Source organism: Pomacea canaliculata, linkage group LG13, assembly GCF_003073045.1.
Source record: "Pomacea canaliculata isolate SZHN2017 linkage group LG13, ASM307304v1, whole genome shotgun sequence".
Classification (NCBI taxonomy): Eukaryota; Metazoa; Mollusca; class Gastropoda; order Architaenioglossa; family Ampullariidae; genus Pomacea; species Pomacea canaliculata.
This window is the reverse complement of record NC_037602.1, coordinates 15,643,389-15,667,662: the sequence shown is the minus strand read 5'-3', so window position 1 is coordinate 15,667,662 and position 24,274 is coordinate 15,643,389. Positions and strand designations below refer to the sequence as shown.

The window sequence follows — 24,274 nt, the reverse complement described above, 5'->3', positions numbered from 1 at the left end:
TCTGACCTGCACGGTTTATTAGTTTTTTTCCAGACTTGCCAGACTCTCGGGTATCTCGCTTTAAAAAAAACAAACTTTGGAATGCTATGTAAATATGTTTTTTTCTGATCATGGCAATCCTCTTCGGGTATCTTTCCTTTCTGAGAAATCCCAAGCTCTATGAGTAACTGGCTTTCATAGTTAACTCGGATAGAAGGGAGGTTACTGGGAATAAACGAAGGGAGATGATTGATTGAAGATCGACCTGTAACTTATAAACCAATCAGAGCGATCAGTGATGAAAGGGTGAGTGAAAGGGTAGACTGATTCCGTTCATCAGTTGAAGCAAATCGTACTTAAAAATTCCGATTTAACCCTCTTTTTGGCAAGAATGTTTTCGACAGAGTAAACAATACAAAAAATGTTGTTGCTGCTACTGATGATTATTATTATTTTAAGTTGTGAAGTTGGTGTGCATGCATGCTCGGTATCCACACTATTGTCGCACTTTGTGTGTGTGCGTGCGCATAACAGGGTGTGACGGTGGGAGGATAAATGCTGTGTCCCACCACTGCAGCAACATCTGACAAACAGAATGCATTTCAAACGTAGACCACGTAATAACTCTTTTCCTCTTCCTCCGTCGATCGTTCCGTCTATCGTCACACTGCTTTTCCCGTTTTGCGTCCCGCGGCTCGTGTGATTACTGAAATTTGCTTTGATTACTGTTATCTAGGCTTCCATTATCGACAGCATCCCCCATGACGCCGCCGATCGATGTTCTGTGCATTTCCTGTCGACGTAATTATCTCCCCATCAGTGTCTACCTCCCGCAGCACTTGTTTATCATTACGATCAACATTATGACCGACGATACGACATCACCGGTCGTCGCCGCATGCTTTTCTATTGACATGTAGGATGTTTCTACGCAGATCTTGAAGCTTCGCTGGTGGTGGTGGGAGACTTGATGGTGGAAACTTTCGTGCACTTAATCGCTTAATTTCAACAACTTTCCACGCCATATGGTTGGTTGGCTGGTTTGAGTGGCTGGGTTAGGTTGGGTGGGTTGGGAAAGTCCTTCCAGGCACTGATTTAGAATTATGAGTGGAGAGGAAGAGGGAGGGGAAAGGAAACTGGAGTTACATAAAATGTCCTGAGACGAGATCTGAACCCATGGCCTCTCACTTCACGCCCCTCTCACGTCTTTTTTTTCGTCTGTCCTGCTTATGTAACTCTTGAAATTTTCAGAACTCCTTACCTTCCCTGGTTCGTGTGTATTGTCACTCTGCGTTTGTTTAATGTTAACACTGGCGAGTGGTCCCGTACGACAGACTAAGAGCAAGTCCGCCCGTTGTTGCAATAAACAGAAGTTTGGTGAGCGTCAGAAATCACAATGGCCGTCGTGAAGGTCTCGCCGGTTGCCCTATGCGAGTGACACTATCGGCGACCATCAGATATACCTTCCACATCTAGATCGCTCGCTGCTTTCGGACCCAAAGAGTAGAGAAATATCCTGAAAGACCATCTGTAAGATCAAATTCTCGTACTTTGGTGAAAAAAAAAATGAAAAAAATGTCTCAGCTGTGGAGACCAGACCTCGTGTTGCGCGGTTGCTTGTTGGTGAATACAGCGCCTGTTCCAACCATTCCATTACCCAGCATCCCCCGTAAGACCATGGTCTGTGCATCCATCCAGCAGACCGTCAAACTGCAATAAGGTTGAATAGTTTACTCGTATAGAGACTGCATGGTTTATAGAACCTTCTGGTCAAATGAAAAGTCAAGCCATGGCTGCAATAATCAACCAGAATACCACTGCAGGTCATTGCTGACAGACCTCGACCTTTTATCTGTTTGCCTCAAAGGGACTGCTGCACGAGGACGCATCAATGAAGAAGTTGACACACACCAACAAGAAAACGATCATCGTGGAAAGTGTGGAGGAAGAGAGAGGTGTTCATTTGCAGCAATCTAAAAGAAGGTTTTGAAGGCAGGAAGAAGAAGAAGCAATGACAAATTCTAGACACCAAAAGCGATATGGGGTCAAACTTAGAAACAGGTCGAGAGCCCGGTCAAAGCCCTCTTCTTGTATATATTTTTTGTGAGCATCCTGCTCTTTATTCTTGTTTCGTTCTTTCAAGAACATTTACTGGCTTGCCGCGCTGCATTTTGGTCCCGTACCAGCAGGGCGTGGCGGACCTGACGGCGATAAAGCCATTACGACCGCGACTGCGGCTGCGAGGGATGTAGCGGTTGAGAGACAAGTTCCCGGATGATAAAGCCTGGTGGCGGGCGGGGGAAGGGTGCCTGGGTTAGACCAAGTAAACGGAAAGGGCTTGGGAACTTCTGTTATATTTACCTGGTCCCACAGGTGCTCGGCGGGTAGCTGTGCGAAGCACGGACCGAATGGGGTAGCGGGTTCTGGTGTTTCCTCCTTGACCATTACCAGGGGAGGGGTGAATAGCAGACAGAAGAATATCTTGAAGGAGGGAGATAGGAGAAAAGGGTAACTGAAAAAAGGGGATAACAGCAAATAGGAGGTCTGAGGGGGAAGCATCACAGAGGAATCTTTTTCTCACCTGGCTGGGCACAGTGACTGACTAATGTGTCTGTGACTGTGTGCGTGTGTGTTTGTCGACAAGGCCTGCACATCTGTCTGTCACTCTGTCACTATGCTGCCCGAGTGCTTGCTTGACTTCTTTCATTGTACTCCACCAAGCTTTCTGCTGTTTTGTTCGCATATCTCTGTAGATGGGCTGTGGTGAAGAGCAGAGACCTCGGGACGCCTCTGGTCATAACGCTGTTTGTTTAAGAACATTTTGTTCTCCTGTTTTACCTCTTATTTTTGAAACTGTAAACACATTTTTTATCTTCGCTTTTTGCGGGGACTTCGTGGCTGCAAACAAAATTCAGACGCACTTAAAGGACTAGTGGCGGGTTAAGCTGTTTTCCCAAATATGGCTGAATATACGCATTCCGTTCTCGAGATACACACCTATGAACATAACTATGTACATGAAGAGGTCAGACATCAGGATTGTACATACATACTTTTTCGTTATCAAAGTTCAACCAATGAGAGGGTTAGGACCATAATTAAGGCGTATCTGTGTACAAACGTGACGTCATGATTTTGATTGCTTTCTGTTCTTCGTGATGTTTGCATGCTTGTAGATCGTGAAAGGAAGGAGGATGCAACCAGCTAGATGTGGTAAAATTGTATCTTACCCTGAACTTTACTGAATCATTGCTAAAAGAATTTCCACCCAGCTAGTCTTTTAACAACCTCTTGGCAATCCAGTCTTGTGCTTGTGGTTCGCTGGCGTTTGCTGGGCCAGGGACTGCCGATAAAGAAGATTTGTTTATATCTTATGTCTGTCCTGCAAAAATTATGTGACGACAGCCGCAAACAAAGAGCAGTCTTTGAAAGTTGAATTTTGTTCTCTCTAGTCTTTAAAGGTAGATTGGAGGGACTGAAACGGTTGTCAGTAGCGATTAACTACGTAGTCTATGATGGTTCAATGTGCGGTTAATACATAAGTCGGTGATGGCAGTCTTTGATGTTTAAATATTGTGTTTAATACATAAATCTGTGAGGGTAGTCTTTGATGTTTAAATACGATGTTTAATACACAAGTCTGTGATGCAGTCGTGTATAATTGATCGTCCCCGGCACAATTACCCACCCCTGCCTTATCCACCACCGTAATTATACATGTTATCAGTCTCACTCACTTCGTTATTTCACCCATAAACGATTTCACACATCAACAGTCTCGTGCACCTCAACGGTTCGCGCGTTAGTAGGTTTTGCACGTCAGCAGCCTCGCAGTCATCAAGGGCTTCACACAACAACAGCTTCATTGATGGCAGGCACTCAGGGGTCTCGGTGGTTATGAAAGAAAAGGAAAGGTCAAGTGCGTGGATCCTGTGTCCAAAAAACCAAAAATGTTTGGGGATGTTTATTCTGAGCTCGGCACAGGTAGCCTAGTGACAAACTGCTATTCTTGCACAATGAAGCGGCCCTTGTCTGTAGGGAGAAACGAGAGAAAGAAAATCAAGACTGGAGCACTTACAAAGGGGAAAAAAATGTGAGTGAAAAAGGAAAGAATGTGAGTGCAGCGTATTAATCTTCAATGAATGTTCAGGAATTAGCATCGATAAAAATGTGGTATTATTGTTTCTACATTTATAAATAAAAGTATTTAAGAAACACTATCCATATTAATAGGTTTCGGTAAAGTAAATGCCCCAGTCGCTGTGGGATGGGGTAGGAGAGACCCACAACTCACACTTTTTCTACTGGGCCAGACTTTTGGTGAGGCTGTGTGCCATGCTGTCTGTCTAGCCTCTCTCTCTCATCGCTGCTTGTTTCATCCACACTAGAAACTCACACAACTTAACAACCCACCCCAAAAAAAAAAAGAGATGCGTCACGCGGGTTTCGAACTTGCGGTAGTGTTCGCTCCATCGGTTTTAAGACTTCTTTGCATTAGACTACTTAAGCATCCGCTTTCCCATTACTATAAATGAGCACATGCAACTCAAGCACAGGGAACATTGGTTCTCATTAAAGCACACCAGACGAGGAACGTGGAGGAAAAGAGCGCAGGGGTGGGAAAGGCGAGGGGGAGACAAGCACGTGGGGTACATTCTAAATTAATGCTTGGCGAGCAGCTGCAATGATTCTACCTTCATTACTATAGTGGGCACATGCAAGCTGTGGGCTTGAGGTTGGGGAGGACGCTGGGGAGGGAGGAATGTAGAATGTGAAGTTTGTTACATTTCTGCTGTTGACGACGTGGAGAAGTCTCGCGAGAAATTACGAATCTCCTGCAGTTTCCGACAGAGATTTATACTTCGTTTGATTGACTTGGCCAAATGTGAAATGTGGCTACCTCCTCGACTCCTAACCCATGGGCGGCTTCACTCCGTGATACAGCAGTGGCAAAGCGAATTTTCACAGCACCAAAAAAGTATTTAAAAAGGTCTGGGAAGGAAAGAAACTAAGAAAACTCTGGCAATGTTTGGGGAAAATTCGCGGAATTTGAGTCTTTTGTAGCCAAAACCTGCCGAGTAATTTCATCACATTGTGTGTGTGAGAGGAAAGGTTAGCTGGCTGGGAGAGTGAGTGAAAAAAAAACTTCTTGTGTCTCAATGCCCTAGGGGAGAGTGGAAACGAGGTTGCTTGCTCTCAGGAAGCTATGACAACGACAGGCAGCTGTGAAAACTGTAACAATAGACAGTGGTGAGATTTGTAACAATAGGCATTGAGATATGTAACAACATGGCGCAAGTGGTGAGATATGTAGCAACAGCAGTGTGTAGAGATATGTAGCAAATAGCAGATGTGGATATATGTAGCAATACAGGCAGTTGGTGAATATGTAGCAATAGGCAGATAGTGAGATATGTAGCAAAGCACAGGCATGTTGAGAACTGTAGCAAAATCATGTGAGATATGTAGCATGTCAGCAACAGGCAGTGGGAGATATGTAGCAACAGTGGTGAGATATTAGCACACAGGCAGTGGTGAGATATGTAGCAATAATCAGTGGTGAGATATGTAGCAATAATCAGTGGTGAGATATGTAGCAACAGGCAGTGGTGAGATATGTAGCAATAATCAGTGGTGAGATATGTAGCAACAGGCAGTGGTGAGAGATGTAGCAATAATCAGTGGTGAGATATGTAGCAACAGGCAGTGGTGAAATATATATCAACATACATACATCCCTCGACTAGTACCACCAGACGAGCTATTACACTTACTGATAGTCGGAGCGGAGGTCTGATGGAGTGGGGTGGTGGAGACACTAAATAGATGAAGCTCCTGAAAAGTTCGCTCCTTAGACCTGTTTGTTTGTTTGTGTTTAATGCCGATCCTTAGACCTGTCTCGAGCGATGGTGAACCTGTCCCGCATGAAACGACCAGGTTACTCCTCGTTTGCTGTCCAGTTCAGCCTCTTGGGCTTTAGGAGTATGTAACACCAGTTAACGCTACAACTTGTAACGGCAGGCAGGTGATAAAGAGTGCTGATGGTGTTTGTGAAACTCTTTTTTCATTTTCTCCCTGAGCGAAAAGACGCGCTCGCAGAGGTCAGCAACGAGTACTTTCGTTAGCACTTCCTGTAATAATGTACCCAGGATACTCGTCTGTCTCTAAAGTTGTTTTATCTCTTTCTAAATATAGTTCGGGGAATGGCCTGTGTAAAGACACTAGAAGAACCACCTGTGTCCAGGTCAGCTTCTGCTTGCGCCTAAAGAACCTCAATTTGTTTAATTTCGCCTAATAGCCGTCTTTGATGTAGTTTTGAAGACTACTTTACCCAAAGGTTAGAAATGAATACGTAAAGTAAGAAATTAAAAAAACCGAAGTGAGTTTGTCCAGTCAGTTTCCTGACTATAGAGGATGTGTTTTTCCATCTCCATTATTTCATGTCTGAAAGATCGGTTAACAGAGAAGCCCAGTTGCGATGGTGTTGCCTTGTGTTCAAATATACGCAGCAAAGGTTGGATAAACTGTCTGGCAAGAAGTCTTTGATAGCTTTTCTGATCCACTGACATTTGTGGAGAGATAACACATGCTTCTGATAGCATGAGATACAATGCACGCCTCTGACAGGACGGACAACATGCATGGACTGGACAGACCACGTAATGCCCCAGGCAGCCATGATGTTTCTCTGACACCCGATTCCATCTTCATCGTTTATTTGATCGTCACGTGTTTACGTGTGCAGGTGCAGAGTGCAGACGACGGCGGCGTAGAGGAAGGAGAATGGGGCGAGTGGTCCAGCTGGTCATCCTGCACGGTGGACTGTGGTGTGGGCCTCACAGTCCGTTCACGCCGATGTCAGCACCCTGCCATGTTGCCCTTCGCTCAGTTACTGTACGTATGGCACACACCTACTTCCCCTTTAAGAATCTTCACCTCATGAAATGTCTTTCCTCACGAAGACACACCAGCCCTCAACTTTCTGCTATTACGAATTCCCACATCTCTCAACTCCCCTTATTAAAGATTTCAACATCCTTCAGTTTTTTCCATTACGAATTCCAACACCCCCGAGCTTCGTCCATTACGAATTCTCACATCTCTCAGCCTGACTTATTAAGAATTCCCACATCACCCAGCTTGAAAAGACTCATACCAGGACGGTGGTAGTTGTGGGGTGTGTGTGCGTGCGAAAAAGAGAAAGAATGTCTTATATATGTCTGTAATATATATATATCCTGTGTGTTTATATACAAGGAGAAAAGACACATCCTCCCATCCATCTCTTCTTTATTCTGTATGCGAGTGTGTGCAAGCGTGCGTGAGTACGCATGTGCGGGACTAGAGGAGTCCTATTTCCAAATGCACGTGCTGCATGTGAAGTTTCCATCCTCTTCGCTTAAAATGTTTATTTTCTGTTCTAAAACTGCCTAACCCCCACCCCATCGTCAGGGAGTCCGCCCACGGGTAGTAATGCTAGCGCTTGATGGCTTTCTGTAATAAACTGGCAGCCGATGAAGCAGACTTCAACACCAAGAGTGTTTTCGCAAAGGGTGGGATGGGGCACACAGTTTTTTTTGTGCGAAGTGTGAGAGAGCAGGTGAGTGCGTAGGTGGCGCAACCTCTTCGCAGAACCATGGGTCCATGGCCTCGGAAACCGAGATACCTCGGAGGTAGCTATGGGCTTGCAAGTTACTTAACTCGTAGGTAATATACCTACTGCAGGCCTGCGTACCTTGGAGTTAGAATTACATATCTACACAGAATCTACTTGACGGTAGCTTCGGGGGTCTGGGTTCATTCTGTCTGCATTTCCTGACAAATAATAATTGTTATTGGAATCAATATGTCCGCTTCACCTTTTCTATCTGTTTGTCTTCTTAATCACCTAATTTGTTTCCTTCTCATATTCCTTTCTCTGTAACTGTACGAAATTAGGTAGACAGACCTCCCTGATGGAAGTACAGTTTTGCTTCATCTTTGCTTGCAGTTCAAGAGAAGACAGTTCTGTGGAATGTGCGGGAGCAGATAAGGAGATCAAAGTGTGCAATAAACAGGTAATTTGACAAACCACAAAACCAGGGTATGTCCCCATGACATAATCACACTTCTGAATCTTGTGAGGGAGCCTCTCTCTACTCGTCTACTTATCACAACATTTTGTTACACAGACCTGGACTTCCATGATGAATGTTAAAGGCCAACCCGAGATAAAAACGAAATTAAGTTGCTGGAAAAGGAAGAGAAGATAAATCTAATACTACTTTGCTACAAAAATGTAATTTGTAATTAATATTTTTGAGGAATGTACATTTGGATTGATTTTATTTCTAATTACATTTAAACGAGACCTCTTTCCATAACCCAGAGGCAACTTTGATGTTCAGTGGTTTGCATCACTTCGACTGAACAAAGTTCTCCGCTCATAAGTTGGCCATTGGGATAGTGTAAGGAATGAAAATTGTTTTAAAGTAATAAAATGTAAGTACTCGAGTTTGCCTGTAACAACTGTCTGTATTGCAAGTTTATTCACACAGGCTTGTTCCGGTGGACCGGCCTCGCTCAGGGAGAAAGAATGTGCAAAATACCGGACCAGCGTGCAGTCAGAACACAACTACACCTGGGAACCCTTCATCCATCGTACGTACACAGTACACAGTAGCTTATGTTGTGCCACATACTGCACCTCTCCATGCATTCTACATGACATTGCCATTTACACTGAGCTGTCATTGCTAGTGATATAGAGCTTGTATATCTACACTCATAATTTAAAACAAATTCTGATCATGTTAATCTTGTTTTTTACGTATTAGGAGTTTTGTTTATTTTTGATGCAAAAATAGAATAAGATCGTATGTATGTAGAAGGAAGTATATTCACCATGTGTGTGTCTGTGTGTGCCTGTACAGTGCACTGTAATACTTTAAAGTAGTGAAATTAAATTATTATTATTAAGCTTCAATCCTATATCAAACCCTAACCCAAACACTAACACAGACCCGAACTTATGCAGTAAGCTTTCTACTTTTTAATGTAATAAACTATTAAAATATTCAGAACAAGCAAACAAATAAACAAAAGAAGAAACAAAAGTCGCAGGTGTAGTTAAAAATAGAACTATATCAATGCTGGAACTTATGACAAAACGTTGGAATCACTTTTGTCATTGTTTTACGGAGACTCCACGGAAGTATATAGCAATAGTTACATCATATGATTACATAATAAGAGGCTAGCTTCGTTACACATCCGTAGTTCCAGGTTCGGCGTAAAGCCGTTGATGATGCGGTTGGATGCCGTTGGTAATAGAGACGAACATTTGAACACAGAAGGGGTTAACATCACGTGGGTGGCGGGGTGGGGAGGGGCTGTCAAGCTCCAGACAGCTGCACCGTGCCCCCAGCCAGCGACTGAAAGACATACACTTCAGCCCAACGTTGCGGGCTGTTGTCCTTTCTTTTAAGCAACAGCTGAAACAGCAAATGGCTCTCCCTGCTGGTTATTCTATTGCACGGCACTCGGTGCACCACGTGATCACCTACGACGTTGCCACTTGTCGCCGTCGCCTGCTGACATGCGCAGACAGGTTCACCCGGCAGAGACAGGCGGGTACAAGAAAGACATCCCTTTCTTGTTTCGATAGAGTTTGTTTTCTTTCTTTTTTGAGGTGGGTGGTGGAGGGTTTTCGCGTCTTCTGTTTGCGAATCTTTTAAACTTCTCTGGGTTTGTTTCGTTTTTTGTTATTTTATTTGTTTTAGGCAGTTCTGGTAAAGGTGTGTGGAAGGTGTGACACACACTCACAGAGGGATGCACGCATGAAACCGCGAAATCAGACGTTCGTACGCACCATAAACACATCCTCTCTCTTTTTACTCGCGCGCACGCACACACAAATAAACACATCGCCGAGTAACAATCAATCTTTTTTCAAGGAGCGAAATCTCGAGGCCACTGGCTGGCAAGTTGGTTAGCAGCAGTGGGGAGATGGGGTGAGAGTGGTGTGACTCAGCTTTTGGGAAAATTTCAGCAAACTCCAGCTCCTGTGTTGACTATCAAATGTTTTTAAAAAATCCTCTTTACGTAAGACACTCGCAGTGAAGAGATGCCAAACACAGAGCTCGTTTTTCTCTTTTTTCTGTCTGTTTCTTTCTTTCCCATTCTTCTGTCTTTTTATCTGTTGTCTGGTTATTTTTTTAATTCTGAAGAAAGAGTCTTATTTAAGACAAACGACAAACAACATGGATGCCACTAACAACACAAGATTTAAGGCTTGGACACCCTCCCTGTTTACGGATATAAGTATATATGTTGATTAAAAGTCTAGCGTTCCTCCGTACATGAACTATATCAGATTTCTAGCTCTCTCCATGGATTTTGATATTTTTCCTGCAGCCGCATAGAATTTTGAGACCAGCCCGCAAAACGAAAACTTTTCCCAACCCTGGTGTAGAAGGACTGTGGTAGACGTCTTGTAATTTATATGTAGGTGCAGTTTCTATATATGTAGCTGCTTAAATTTATACACTGCTCTCGATGTCTAGCAATTTAGATGTATTTGCACTTGCTAGACATCTAGCTCCTAAAAGTAGACCCTGAGTGTCTTTATCTTTCCTGCTGACTGTCGAAACCCCAGCTGGATCTGTTGACTGTCTCCAGGTAAACTGTTTCCTGTTAAAAAACGAGTTATCTTAGCAGATGTTGTCAGGACTGACACACAAATATTTTACCTGCAGATTACAAATTTACTCGACGATAGTAACATTTATTCCGGTGCACGCTTGCTTTACTCAGGAGGCTTCTTAGCCAGGCACACTTTGCCGAGTACGTGACTAAATCTGGCAAAATGTTTGTCTGACCGCCATGTAAACATTTACCGAACATAGCCAACACGTTTGACAGTGTGTCCAATTAAGAAGATATTGAAAGAAATGTCTGGTGAGGGCTCGTCGAGGGTGTTGACACCGCCACACTATGTCTGTCATCGAAACTTTGAGAAGCACTTGGGAATTTACCGACTTTCTCTCATAGTGTAGGGTTCCCATCCAGCTCACATTTACAGACAAACCCGCGGCCAAACCCCTGACATCTTAAAAGTCTATAGCTACACCTCATGAACATATGATGACATCCTTCCCATTGGGTGTTGCCTTGACAACGTAAGTGTTTCCAAGTGCCTTCGTGATACCAGCGTTGTTGAGTCTTGTTGATGCTTACACGCCTCCATCTTAAGAATGGAGGTAATGGTGTTGATGTGGGGGGTGAGGGAGGTTTTGAGAAAAGACTGCTGTCTTGTACTGATCTCAGTCATTAGGAAAAAAATTGCCCTCTGTGTGCAGCCTCTGACCCCTGTAGGCTTTCTTGCCGTGCCAGGGGTCACCACTTCTATGCCAACCTTGCCGACCGGGTTGTTGACGGCACACCTTGCCGGGCCCGTCCTCCAGCCCCAGCGCCGTCTGTGTGCATGGACAGTGCAAGGTAAGGTAACTCCGTGTGGAATATTACGGGACTTTAAAAGACCTTTTAGAGACTGAATTCAACCAACCACTGACATCTACTTTTAGTGGAGATGGAGCATCTTTTGTGTGAAGTGTTGTAAAATTCGCTGCGACCGTGCAATAAAGTTCACGCCACCTTTGACCTGTGTCAATAGGAAGTCGGCTGTGATGACGTGCTGGAGTCGCCATGGCGAAAAGATGCCTGCGGCGTCTGCAAGGGAGACAACTCGACGTGCCGGAGCATCTCCGGCATCTTCACGCGCCTGCAGCTGGGGAGAGGGGCAACCAAGGTCATCACCATCCCTCCCGGCGCCACCAACATCAACATCACCGAACTTCGTCCCAGCAACAACACGCTCGGTAAGAGAAGACAGGGAGGATCTGGAGGGCAGTAAACCCACCATAGACCAGGAAAATTTAATTTGCTGCAGAGTAAAACTTGTTTTTTAGAGTATAAAAAAAACAACATTTATTACAGAGGGAATTCGGACTATTTGCAGTGCACAAAAACGTATTTCTTACCTCAGGAACTTTTTAAGACATTTTGCAATGGCAAAGCTGAGAGTTCAATGTCTCTTTCAGCTCTTCAGCTTTTAGAGGACGGGAACTACTTTGTAAACCCCGAAGGACTTACTTTATCTTCCGGGAATTACGAGGGAGCAGGAACTATTTTCTCGTACGAGAAGAGCACACTGTACTGTCCTGGTCAATGTATTCTTGCGATAGGACCTACCGACAGACCAGTCAATCTGATGGTAAGCATTCATGCTGCTATGCTAAACCTTTTAACAGAGACAACAGGCTCAAGGCTGCAGGCACTCACAATCTCACAGATACACAAACAGACAAATACATACACCACATACATACATGCATAGATACAGAATCACACATAATCACACACAAACACATCGCTTTAGGTACGATATCTTTCAGCTTTCTTATTACTGAAGCTGTATGTTGCAGATGTTGTCCAAAGGGCCAAACCTGGGCATCCTGTACAGCTTCAACGTCCCTCTCTCCGTAAACGACAACTACTTCCGGCGAATAATCTACGGCGCCAACAACGATGACTCCACTCCGCCGCCTTCGGATCTGACGGCCACACCATCGCCGAAGCTGCGAAGCGACGACAAAAGCAAGAAAGCCTCCAGCAAGACCCAAGGCATCGGGGAGCGACATGAAGCGGCAGCCGTCCAGGATCCGAGCCATTCCGACATGGCTTCCGACAACAGAGCTTCTGACACGGCTTTTGAAACCAGTGAAGAAGAAGTAAACCACAACCAGAGCACCGCTGCCAGTCTCGACGGCAGGACTGCATTCCAGCGAAACAGGAGGGGAGGGAGGGTAATGAGCAGGCGGAGTTCTACGACAGCGACGACGAGGATATCCCTGAGTGGGTGCTGAGCGATCCGGAGCTCACTGCAACTGAGGACGGTCGTGCCGTCGGGGTGAGCGGGAATCGAGACAAAGGACAGGTCATGGAGACAAGCAGGAACGAGACGCGGGCGACAAAACCAGGGGAAGACAGCATTGTGAATTCTACCCAAGCACCGACAACACCTGACTCGAATCGAGACAATGAGCAAGAGCAGGATGAAAGCGAAGATGAAATGGAAAAGGGTGATGATCGTCCAGCCACTCAAACGGACGTGATGGAGGCAGATAACAAGACTACTGTGCAGGCACCAGGCGCCGATCAGACACAGCAGCCCCTCCCGCCAACAACACCAGGCAATAGTGTTGAAGACAGCGATAGTGACGCAAGCAACGAGCAAGCGGAAACTACTTCAATGACAACTACTGTGCCATCGTATGGTGTCATTACGCTGTCTCCGAGCACTGAAAGACACCTCGACGATGACGGCGTCCAGGCTCGTGCAAACAATGAAAGTGTATTCAAAGAGCCTCGGGTTGAGGACTCGTCACCGGCAGGCACAGTCGAACAATCTAATTCAAGCTTACCTCAGCTTCCGGAGATGGCTAAAAATATATCGATGACCGATAAAGACAAAGAAAAAAATAAAGACTCTAGTAGAAGAGGAGGAAATGACCACCAAACTTTCCCTACCCCTTCCCCTCAGAGAGACAGTCCCTCGGGTTACGGCTCGCGTATCGAGGACAGGCGACACTTCCGGCGTCCGCACTATTCTCAGAGCTTTACCTTCAGGAGGCGGAACCAGCAGGGGTCACACGCCGCGGAATATGGTGAGGTCAGCGAGGACCATTTTGCCACGGGGCGTGAGCCAGCTCGCGGGCGAGCTGCGGAAGTAATTCACTCCCCTATTAGGCGACCCCCGTCCGAGCCAGCAGTCCGAGAAGACGAGCAGCGAGCTGCACAGTCACGTGACGGTGCTAGACGGCCAATCTCTGGTCAGCAGCAGCAGCGGCCGGGAAGCCACACTGTCCAAACTCTCCGAACTGTCCAAGTAGCCGTGCGACCCAAGTACGAACCCGATCGTGATCCCCGGGGTCCTCTGGATCGGCAGCAGTGGCCACGGCGAACGCAGGCTCTCGGCCAAGCCTCAAGCTCGGATGACGGTGTAGAGAGCCCCAACTTGGGCAGGACCTCTTCCGGTGGGAACGGACTTGTGCCCAGCGTGCAGAAGCAGGAGGTGGTCGTGACCCCCAAGCCGGAAGCTCCTTCATCGTACGACAGGCGGCAGGAGGAGTACCGCCGGGAGCTGTTGAGGCGAAGGCAGCTGTACGAGCAGCAACTGGCTGCTCAGGAGGCAGAGTACCAGCGCCGCCTGCAGGAGCACAACCGACGACTGCGCGAGCATCAACAGCGCATGCAGGATCGCGCACAGCAAAATAATCACCAGCGACAGCAACATCACTACCACCAACAGCAACAGCAACAGCAGCACAGACGCAGGCACCAAGAAAAACAACACAATGCCGGGCGGGAAGGTTCCCACTCCACAGAGGTTAACGTCGACGGCGTCGCCGCGTCCTCGCACCCAACTGGTCAACTTCCGGCCGTTTCTGCCATGCTGGTGCCTTCCAGCGGCATAGTCAGCAGGGTGGCGGGTGCAGGCACAGGCACAGGCACAGCTACATCACAGCGAGCTGCGGGAGTTGAGACAAGGCAGCGACCAACGAACTCTGACGAACACGGGGCGCCGAAGACAGCAAAAAGGTCGGTAGGGATTCGTCTGTGTCCGAGCCGGACGACAGTCAGGCAGAAAGAAAGGATGGCAGCTCCACGACGGACGGAGGCCAGTTCCGGACCATCCCACCTCCCTCTGTGGACCCCAGGACGGGGCGACAGCCGTTCGTCCCTACGCAGGCTCCTGTGTACGGGTCGCAGGCAGGTTTCGTGGGCAGAAGCGCGGCCGCCCCACAATTTGTGGCGAACGAGCGGCGCCAGGATGGCAGCCCGTCCCGTGCCAGCCTCACCGCTCACTACGACAACGACAACAAGGTGCCCACCTTCAGCGCTAGCACGCTGGGCAGGGGGGACGACAACCTGGTGCCGAGCCTAGTCGAGGGACGGCGTGGAGAGGAGACGGAGGAAGGAGAAGGGAGGATAGATAACAATTTTCTGGGCTCCTCCAGCTACGAATGGCGGGTCTCGGGACTGACGGACTGCACGTTGACGTGTGGAGGAGGTTTGTGTGTGCTTTGTGTGTTCATACCCATGTTCATGCGTGCATACATACATGGACATTTTTGTTCGATAATATATATATACACACCTAAGTTTATAGGTATATGTGTGCACTCGTTCATGTATGTGTTTTGTGTGTGTGCGTATATTCGCGCCTGTGTGTGAACAATGGAGACACGTCTCAACTATACATTTCCAGGAAGTATGATTCCACGTTGATAAACATTAATATTCTTAGTGCACTTCTGCACAGCACTAGGTGACACAAAACCTCGACAGACGGCCTCTCAATTGCAGGTCCCACGTGTTAAGAAATGTGCGCCCCACTTTTTTTTTGTAAGATGCCAGAATTTTCTTTCGCTGCTGTGGAATACAATCCGCTGGCTTCTGGAATTTTCCAGACGAGTGCTCAGATGGCAAGTAACCTGTTTTTGCCCCCGATCAAGTCAGTATACAAATACTTCAGAGTTTTTGGCACTAGGATTTTTTTTTAAAAGCAAGTAATAGAAATCTTACAGCAGACACACCTCCGGTCCGCCATCTTTGTTTCAAGCCATGACCTGCTAAAGTTATAATAAAACCGTTAGACAATGCGCAGGAGGGCCAACTGCCAAAGTCATGCAGCCCAACTCCAAACTCCAAACTCGTGGACAAACAGACCCTTTCGCGTTCCGCGTGTCCACCTCTGTGAGCAAACATCCCGGTTAACCAACAAAATCTGACAGCAAACGAAAGCTCGAGGAGAGCTGTGCAAAGACAAACACACGCTGGTGTTAAATGGTCATTGAGAGCAGCTTAGAACACCGCTGATTAAAAAAAAGCTAATAACAAGAATTTTAAGACACTCTTTTACAGTTTTAATTTGTTATTGGCATGATGCGTTTACACCACGAAGTCGAGCATTCGTTTTCGTTGGGTGGAGACTTCAGATCGAGGCGTCCAGCTGTCCACAAGCGAGGCGATCAGCTGTTTGTACCTCCGTTCACGATCAAACCAGATTCTAACACTCGCTCAGTTTATCTATCTGGTGTTTATTCCTTCTTCCCTTTCTCTTAGTCAGTTTGTCTCTTTCCATCTTAATTTGTTCTTCTGTTATATTACAGGTTTGCAGCAGACTGCGGTGGTGTGTCTTCACACACGTACACGTGCTGTGGTGACCGACGAGAACTGTAGTCAGTTACAACGGCCCCGCTCCAAGGCGATCACCTGCAACACTCGCCCGTGTCCAGCCGAGTAGGTTTCATCTAAACTTTACTAAACTGCGCACCAAAGTCCTTCAAGGCCTGCTGCAGAGCAAATTTATTTTCAAATCACTGGTTTGATAGAAATACAGGGTACTATTTTTTCACAATGTGGCAAAATATTCTTTCTCCATTCGCAAGACATTTCCATTTACAACAACAACAAAAGGTAAACAGCCCGAGGTCACAAATATTAATCTACGGTCGTAGTTTTCTAATTGGCTGTTGCTTTGACAGATTTAGTGCAGCCATGTACATTTCTGACACCATGGTATTTTCTCTCGGTCTATGTGTCTATACTCTGTATCTAGAATACCGGATTCGCTGATCTTGTAGACTTCGTTTTCAACTTAGCCAGTCATTTGGAAAAGAAAATTGTTCAACTTTAATGAACTTTAATAAACATTTATCTTTAGATAAATAATTTTAACTAAAGTTGGGTTTGTCGGCTGTGTGCTGTCGGACAGGTGGCAGCGAAGCGAGTGGTCCCAGTGCAGCGCCACCTGTGGTCCAGGTGAACAGACCAGGACCCTTACCTGCATGGCTCGCATCTCTGGGACCTTGAACTTGACCATGCCTGACAGCAACTGCGACACTATTATCAGACCGGAGGGGCGGCGAGTGTGCCAGAACAGTCCCTGTAACACCTGGAGAATTGGCAACTGGTCAGAGGTGGGTGTTCAGCTAAACAAAGCACGATTACTTAAGAGTTAAGGAGTGACATTAATGCTACCTTTTTTTTTTTTAGATAGATATTTAGACATTCGCTATGTTCTAAAAAAAATTTGTGCCTAGTTTCTAGAAGTCAATCTTTCTCATGCTCTCTAAAAATATACACACATTTTTTTAAGGTGGGAGGTGTGCTTCTACCTAGTGGCGATTTCACTCTGCCTCATGCTTGTCGCCGTTTGTCGTTTGTCCAGTGCTCTTGTGGAGAAGGACTGAGGACGAGGGAGGTGCAGTGCATAGAGGCGTCAGGACTAGAGGTTGCAGACACTTTGTGCCCTCAAACTCGACCCGCGACGGAGGAGCGGTGCGACATGGAGCCGTGTGGCAAGGGCTGGTACTTTGCAGAGTGGCCGGAACAGGTAATGACGTCATCAGTATGGCTTCGTAACCATGGAGATTTTACTTTATGTACATTTGGAGCAGATGGTAACTAGGGGCGTTAGAGGCTAGTTAAATCCCTGTGGAAGCAGACGCCAACAAAGGGGGAAAAAGCGGACTGGCTTGCAGAATTGTTGGGGAAAAATAAGGAGAGGGAAACCGCTTTATTGAATCATTAAACTAATGTCCAAGTCAATAGTAAGTGGATGAACAACTTGATGGATAGCTCGGAGCTATCATCTCAAGTCCTTACGAGATATTAGTGTCTTAACTGACTGCAGTTTAGCTGCAGCGTGAAGCCAGCTTCAGATGGTCGTCCTATTTCTGTGTAGTGTCCTGCAAGCTGCGGCAGCAGTGCGATGACCAGACCTGTCATCTGTCTTGGGGAGGAAGGCGGTCTGTTGCCGGACTCCAGCTGTGACAAGCAAGCGAGACCCGCACACAGCAAACCCTGCAGGACGGAGGCGCCGTGTGGCGGAGAGTGGTTCACCGGGGAATGGGAGCAGGTGAGAGCCCTGATGAACTCGTCGTCGGCATAACAGCTGGCTGCCTTTAGATTTTAAAAAAGCTTAGAGTACCTTAGCTCAGCCAACAATGTGTAATTCTCTTTAGTCCTGGCCAAGCGGAAATCGTCTGCTAAGGAGGAAGTCCCCGGATGTAAGGATCGCAGATCTAGAAAAATGTTGAATAAACGTTAAGGCGTGATGTTTACCTCTCAACTCAGTCCATTTTCTCTATTTGCTGTATTTTCTGTCATTTCCCTTCGGTTTTCTCGACCTCTTACTCTGCCCTCCACACAGTCTCAATATCCCAGTCTCATTACCCCAGTCTCGGCTAGCCAGTGTAAATGTTGTGAGAGGTCAGTAAAGGTCAAAAGTCATGCTAATTCGCTTGCAGTGCACTGCAACTTGCGGCAGCGGCGTGCGGTCACGGGATGTCGTGTGCATGAAGGCCTTGCCGGGCGGCTTTCTCAGCATCGTCGGGGAGGAAAACTGCGCACCCAACGATAAACCCACCACGACGCAGTCATGTGACCAGCTACCGCCTTGTAGCCCACAATGGTATATGACATCGTGGTCAGAGGTGAGCAGAAATAACGATTCAGCTGAAGGATTTTGTTGTGATTTTTCTTTTGCCCCTTACCCCACTTTTTCTGTTGAATCCTTGCTTAAATAATTTACGGGTGCGAGTGTTGGGGGAGTCATGGGTACATCCTGAAGAATTTAAAATACAAAAGCATGAAAATTAATGAATGACTATGCGTGCATTATTATATCTATTATGTAAGTATGATATTTACGTAGATAGGTTGGGAAATAGGTGTACTTTGGTATGTATGTAAACGTGGATGTGAGGTTGGCTGGCTACATCACCGATGTAAACGATGATGACAACTCGGTCCTCCTTCCCAAAACCAAAGCGGGTGTTGTGCCGGTCGCACACCTGTTTGATATGAAGTCGTTATAACCTTCAGGCTTATGTCTTGCGATGTCTGTGCACATCATTTGGATGTAAACAACGAGGAATGGCATCTGTCTGCCCACGGGGTCGGACATGCCGCAACAGCAGCAGTGGCAGCGGGGAAGAGGGAAGGAGGGGGATAGGGGAATCGGACTTCGGGGTAGATATACGGAGGTTTAAAGTGGGACGCGTCTGTAAGTTAGTGGGAAGAGAGTGAATCATCAGGTTTTTGTTTGTTTTTGATGCAGTGCTCGGTGACATGTGGCACCGGACAGAAAACTCGGGAGGTCAAATGTTTGGACGTGCAACAAAACCCCAGCAGCGACTGCTCTCAGGCACAAAAGCCTCGCCGAGTTGAATCGTGTAACATGAAAAGCTGTGATGTTCCTACTGCAGAACCGGGTGAGTCAAAACGGAAGAAACAATATTAATATGTGAAGAAAGGAAGCGGAAGAAAAGTATCTACCCTATTAAAACTACGAAATGGCAGACAAACATCCCATCAGCAGCCCAAGGAAAGAAATTCAGATTTGTAATCATAATGACAAATTTAGGATCTAAGATTGAACTTTTTTGTTTTGTTCGATTGCTTTCTGTTTTCTTTTCTCTTTTTTTATTTTTTGACACGATGTTTTGTCTTGTGTACCACAGGCGCAGCGTCCGGAGACTGCCGGGATGCGATCGCTCGTTGCGAGCTCGTCCGCAAAGCGCGCATGTGCCGCTACCCGTATTACCAGAAGAAATGTTGCGCCACCTGCTCCCAGGAAACGCAGTGATACTCTTAATTGGCTAACCTCTCTTGCTTGCCCCTCTCCAAGCCACGCCACCTGTCAGGGCCAGCAGCGAATTCATGGTGCAATTCTTTTTTTTTTTTTTTTTTTTTGGGGGGGGGGGGGTTAAGGAGGAAGAGACAGGGGAGGTATGGGTAAGGTGAATTTCTTGATGAGGTCCTCCTGATCGCAGGCATAGAGCTTGAGCTGGTAGGAAGATGAGGGCAAACTTCTTTTTTTTTTCCATTTGCTTAGCTCTCCATGGTCCACGGTTTGTTTCTTCCTACCAAACCACCCCCACTCCCCTTCCCCCTTCGTGCGCACCATATGCTGCGACGCAGAGAATGTTGATAACCTGGGAGATTCTGGGGCTGGCCTGATGACATCCAAAGTCCCGGTGAAGAAACATCACAGAGAGGAAGTTGTGAACAATGTGGGAAGAAAGTCAAGGCAACTTGTGGTCTCGTAAGCGTAAAACTCATCGAGTGTGAAAAATCAAACATTATCAAGATATTCTCGTCATAATAATTACTCTATAATGTCATTGACATCTATACATTTCCCACATCATCGTTCGTACCACATTTGTTTCTGAAAATGCAAACACTATTAATTTCCGTGAGGCATGTTTGGATAGATTCCTTACAACACTTGTCACAAAAGATAGAAGACTGTTGTCATCTCAGCTAACATGTGCTTCAAGAAAATAAACAATATAGAGTAAGAATTCGGTAAAGATCAGCAAAGGTAGGCATATTTAGATATAGCCACTTTGTGCTCACTCTGGAATGATTTCTAGACACATGAGAGTAAGGGGGATGTCAATAAGACACTCACCCTGAAAAAAATGAATGTCGTGCATAGGCGCAGTAAATATACAAGGTATTGAACTCCATCTATGATATAAAATTATCGATGTAGTCAGTTTTTTTTCGGTCCTTATCATCAGCAGTGTCTTGGAATGCAGCGGAATAAGCCCACTGTACATGTGTTAACGAAGACGGACATGGCCGGTCCTTCACACCAGCGACCTGCTGATCACATGATCTGAGTTTCCATTCATGAAAGTTTTGTGGTCTTTACCTGACTCGGGTCAGCACGTGCCATTCCTTGTGACCTCGATGTTTCCATGCACGAGCACTCCAAGGTAGTGAAATGAAAATTGCTAACACGGACTTAATCATTTCGTTATTGTACAGAAAACATCTTTACCTTGTCCACTCAGCTTCATGATTCGGTTGACTCGGTTTTAAAAAAATTATTGTAAGTACATTTCAAAAACGTTTGCTAGGTAAGCTTGATAAGTGAACTGTAGCGTTGCTGCTGTGTATTTTCACTCCTCAATGATCCGTGAAAAGAGGCGCGAAGACCCGATTGTACAGTCGGGTGGACTGATGTCAGCGATTGTGACACACATTTGAGGTTTTGTACAATTCACTTTCCTGATTTCAAATATGAAAAAGATCTTGCTCTGTGATAAGCAGAACACCTCCCTGTTTCCACAAGAAATGTTCTTCAGTCAGAATGTTGATCTTTGCTGACTTGAAATGTTTGGCACTTAAATCAGTATTTTCTGCGTGATCTATACTTTTAAAATTTCCTGAATGGATATTTGTTTGTTGTAGATGTTTATTGATGACGTGATATTACACTATTACCATTCATCTCAGCGCATTAGCCACGACACTAATAAGTGACGTCACACATAGCAACAGGGAGCGAGTGACGTCAGCTGTCCCCACTTCTGCAAAACGCTCATTGGTCTAACTGAAGGATCCACACTGTAAAAAGGACCAATGGGAAATCCTGGGCCCATGTCGATGGCCATATGGTTCACAACTGCCAGCATGATATGTCGGTTGTATGAGGCACATTGCAACCAAGTAACGAACTGTAGTCCTGCCACCGTTGCCTGCTGCTGTGGACCTACACGGTTTAGCATCAAATGTCGCCCAAGATGCACTGACGAACCAAAGCACTTCCTTCAACAAATTAAGCAACAGAGTTTGTTATCATCGGCCTGCAAAATATAACATTACCCATACTGCAACGGAACACACACAGGGCCCATCAGGAAAATGTTCTTTTGTCGATGCTTGGAGATGACGACGAAGTCAATAGGAAGGCAGCAGTGGACATATTAAAGACCATTCAGCAAGCAAGCTGATGGGTATCAACAAGCAAGTCAGAGAATGTCGACCTCCCAAACTAAAAGAGAATGCTCAAAGCTGCAAGACTTACTGCCATCGATGGAGGAACTCACACTGGAACCACCTCTCACAAAGCACTTCTAAGATGAAGAACTCCAGCAGCCTGTCATCACATACCTTGCCACTCTCAGGGAATCGAACGCTTGTGTCCGGACAAGCGAGTGCGGCATCAAAATCAGTCTGTGGGATGGATGCAAGGGATGGTTATATTCGAGCTGTTATCAAGTAAAGAAACGTTATGCAGTCATGTCAGACTAAACAAGAGTTTCGTTTACCCGACTAGAAATAAAAACCGGTACCTGTACTGTTTATAATTATTGTCTGACAGTCCAAATGTTATCAAATGCTGATCTCTTCTTGCAATTATTAAATATAGAACTTTTGACAAAGAAGGAAACATTTAGTTTAAAAGCTGCGTTTTTGGCGCAGAAAAAGGGAGGTGTTGTGCTCATCGCAGATTTCTTTGCTTTACAATTTTTGCTCAGTATAGCTGGTTGTACAAATCCCAAATGTGCCTGTTGATCCGTTATAATTCATCGGATGAGGCTACACCCTACTGTACAGTGTGATACAACCCTTGTAAATACTTCAAAGTGACTTTTGTTTCCGGACTTTCTGACCCTACTTTGATCATGCCAACAGTCTTATGCTGACAAAATCATGAGCAGGGTTCACTGTCCTTCCATCCACTCTTTGAGAGTTAGATACGAGACTGACGTTGTACACTGTTTGGTTTAAACAGTTGTACTAATTATAGATTTGTTGTATATGTATGTTTAGAAAACTATAGACTGTGTTGATGACAGAAATTCTGAGTCGCGAGAGAAATATTTCTGTTCTTAGAATCGTGTTTTTAAGTTTTACTCACGAGGCGAAAAAAAAACATTTTACATTTTTTTATGAAAAAGTGTTGTCATGAAATGGCACGAACTGTTTTGTATTTAAAATGCTGGTTTGTATGTAAGATATTTTTGTACTCTAGCTTTCGATGTTAGGCACTCTTTGTTCATTGTGAAATAATGTCAGGCCTGTGAGTTGTCAACTTATTCTGTGGAAGCGAACTGTTTCAGATTTCTTAGAGGTATGTGTGTGTGTATATATATATATACTGTATATTATTTGCCTTTTACTCCAGTCTTTACGGGTGGTCACGGTGTGAACCTGTATTAACTTCTTGTACGTGTTACAGCTATCCTCGAGTTAATGTTAACCTCTAGAGGCCGTAGTTATGAATCAAGGGTAAGTCGTTGCCCTGGAGGCAACATGGGGAAATACAGTGACAAACGTCAAAAGGGATTTTCAGAGTGCGGTGGGAAAGATACCCTGTGGGTTAAAAAAACATGTCTGCAGGGTCTAGGTATCCCACTTAACTAGGAAATGACGATGCGTTTCCTTGAGTTTCTGATTTGGAGAAAAGACTTACTCTCCCTTCATAACTATCACCTCGGGAAGCAAGCTTGTTTTAATCTTCATCGCTTCTGTTCTCTTACTGCATGACGGCTCTCTCGTCCTTTTCCGGCATCCATTGCAAGATCTGTTTGAAATAGGAAATTATAGGCAGTAAATGTTGTCCCGTGTTAAAGGCTGCTTACAAACTGTCACTGTTCCCATAATTTAAAGGCTGCTTGCAAAACTGTCATTGATCCTACCCTTGGCAGTCCTCCTTTGAATGTGGTCCTTGTCCCATCGTTGCAGTCCTCCTCTGAATGTGTTTTTATTTTTCACCAACCTAGCATAATCTAGTACGTGTGAATGGAGCAGTGTGTATAGCTACAAGCCTTGAATTTACACCTAGTCTCTCAACTGATTGCTTTTATATCATGTATCAAAGCGAGTAACTATTGAAGGTTTTGTTTCGCTCCCAAATTTGGTGGAAACGTGAGAGTGAGTGCGTGAGTGCGCGTGTGCAGGCATAGACTGGCCGGTTCGTTTGTTGAGCACAATGGCAAAAGAGCAAGGTCTGGTGAGTAAACGATTAGGGGTGAGTGATGGGGTGGGTGCGGGAGTCTCAAAAGATGCTCACTGCTTACAGCCCGCAGGTCGGAACGAGCAGCCGGAGACCTCAAAACGGAATCTCGCCATTTGCCCCACAGCATCGACAGGCTGCATGATGTGGGTAGTTGTAGTGGATGGAAAGCTGAAGAACGGCATCATGGCCTCCATTTCACTGTTAACTCTAATCTCATTTCCCAGCTGAATGTCAGTGTTTATTTAAAAGGAAATAAATTCTTCTCATTTTTGAGCTTGTTTTCGCTTTTATTCTGCTGTCTGGTGGGCTCAGAAAAGCAATTATAAAAAAAAAATTATAAAGAAGCGAGAACACTGCTGGCAAAGGGTGAAAAATATAATCCAGTCATTCGAGACCGAGTACGTGTAAGTTCTTTCAAATTTATTT

At 45.6% G+C, this 24,274-nt stretch overlaps 1 protein-coding gene across 1 annotated transcript in view; it reads left to right on the top strand.

Moving 5' to 3' along the window:
- Nucleotides 1-24,119, top strand: part of LOC112554480 — a 43,350-nt gene extending 19,231 nt beyond the window's left edge. The window contains exons 3-19 of the mRNA XM_025222261.1: nt 6,725-6,873; nt 7,970-8,036; nt 8,517-8,619; nt 11,319-11,457; nt 11,544-11,562; nt 11,633-11,837; nt 12,060-12,232; nt 12,444-12,879; nt 13,029-14,494; nt 14,593-15,091; nt 16,194-16,323; nt 16,799-17,003; nt 17,255-17,419; nt 17,771-17,944; nt 18,336-18,521; nt 19,148-19,301; nt 19,551-24,119. Coding sequence (XP_025078046.1) covers nt 6,725-6,873; nt 7,970-8,036; nt 8,517-8,619; nt 11,319-11,457; nt 11,544-11,562; nt 11,633-11,837; nt 12,060-12,232; nt 12,444-12,879; nt 13,029-14,494; nt 14,593-15,091; nt 16,194-16,323; nt 16,799-17,003; nt 17,255-17,419; nt 17,771-17,944; nt 18,336-18,521; nt 19,148-19,301; nt 19,551-19,675 — 4,395 coding nt within the window. The 3' untranslated portion in view covers nt 19,676-24,119. The remainder of the gene's footprint in view (nt 1-6,724; nt 6,874-7,969; nt 8,037-8,516; nt 8,620-11,318; nt 11,458-11,543; nt 11,563-11,632; nt 11,838-12,059; nt 12,233-12,443; nt 12,880-13,028; nt 14,495-14,592; nt 15,092-16,193; nt 16,324-16,798; nt 17,004-17,254; nt 17,420-17,770; nt 17,945-18,335; nt 18,522-19,147; nt 19,302-19,550) is intronic.
- The last annotated feature ends 155 nt before the right edge of the window (nt 24,120-24,274 follow it).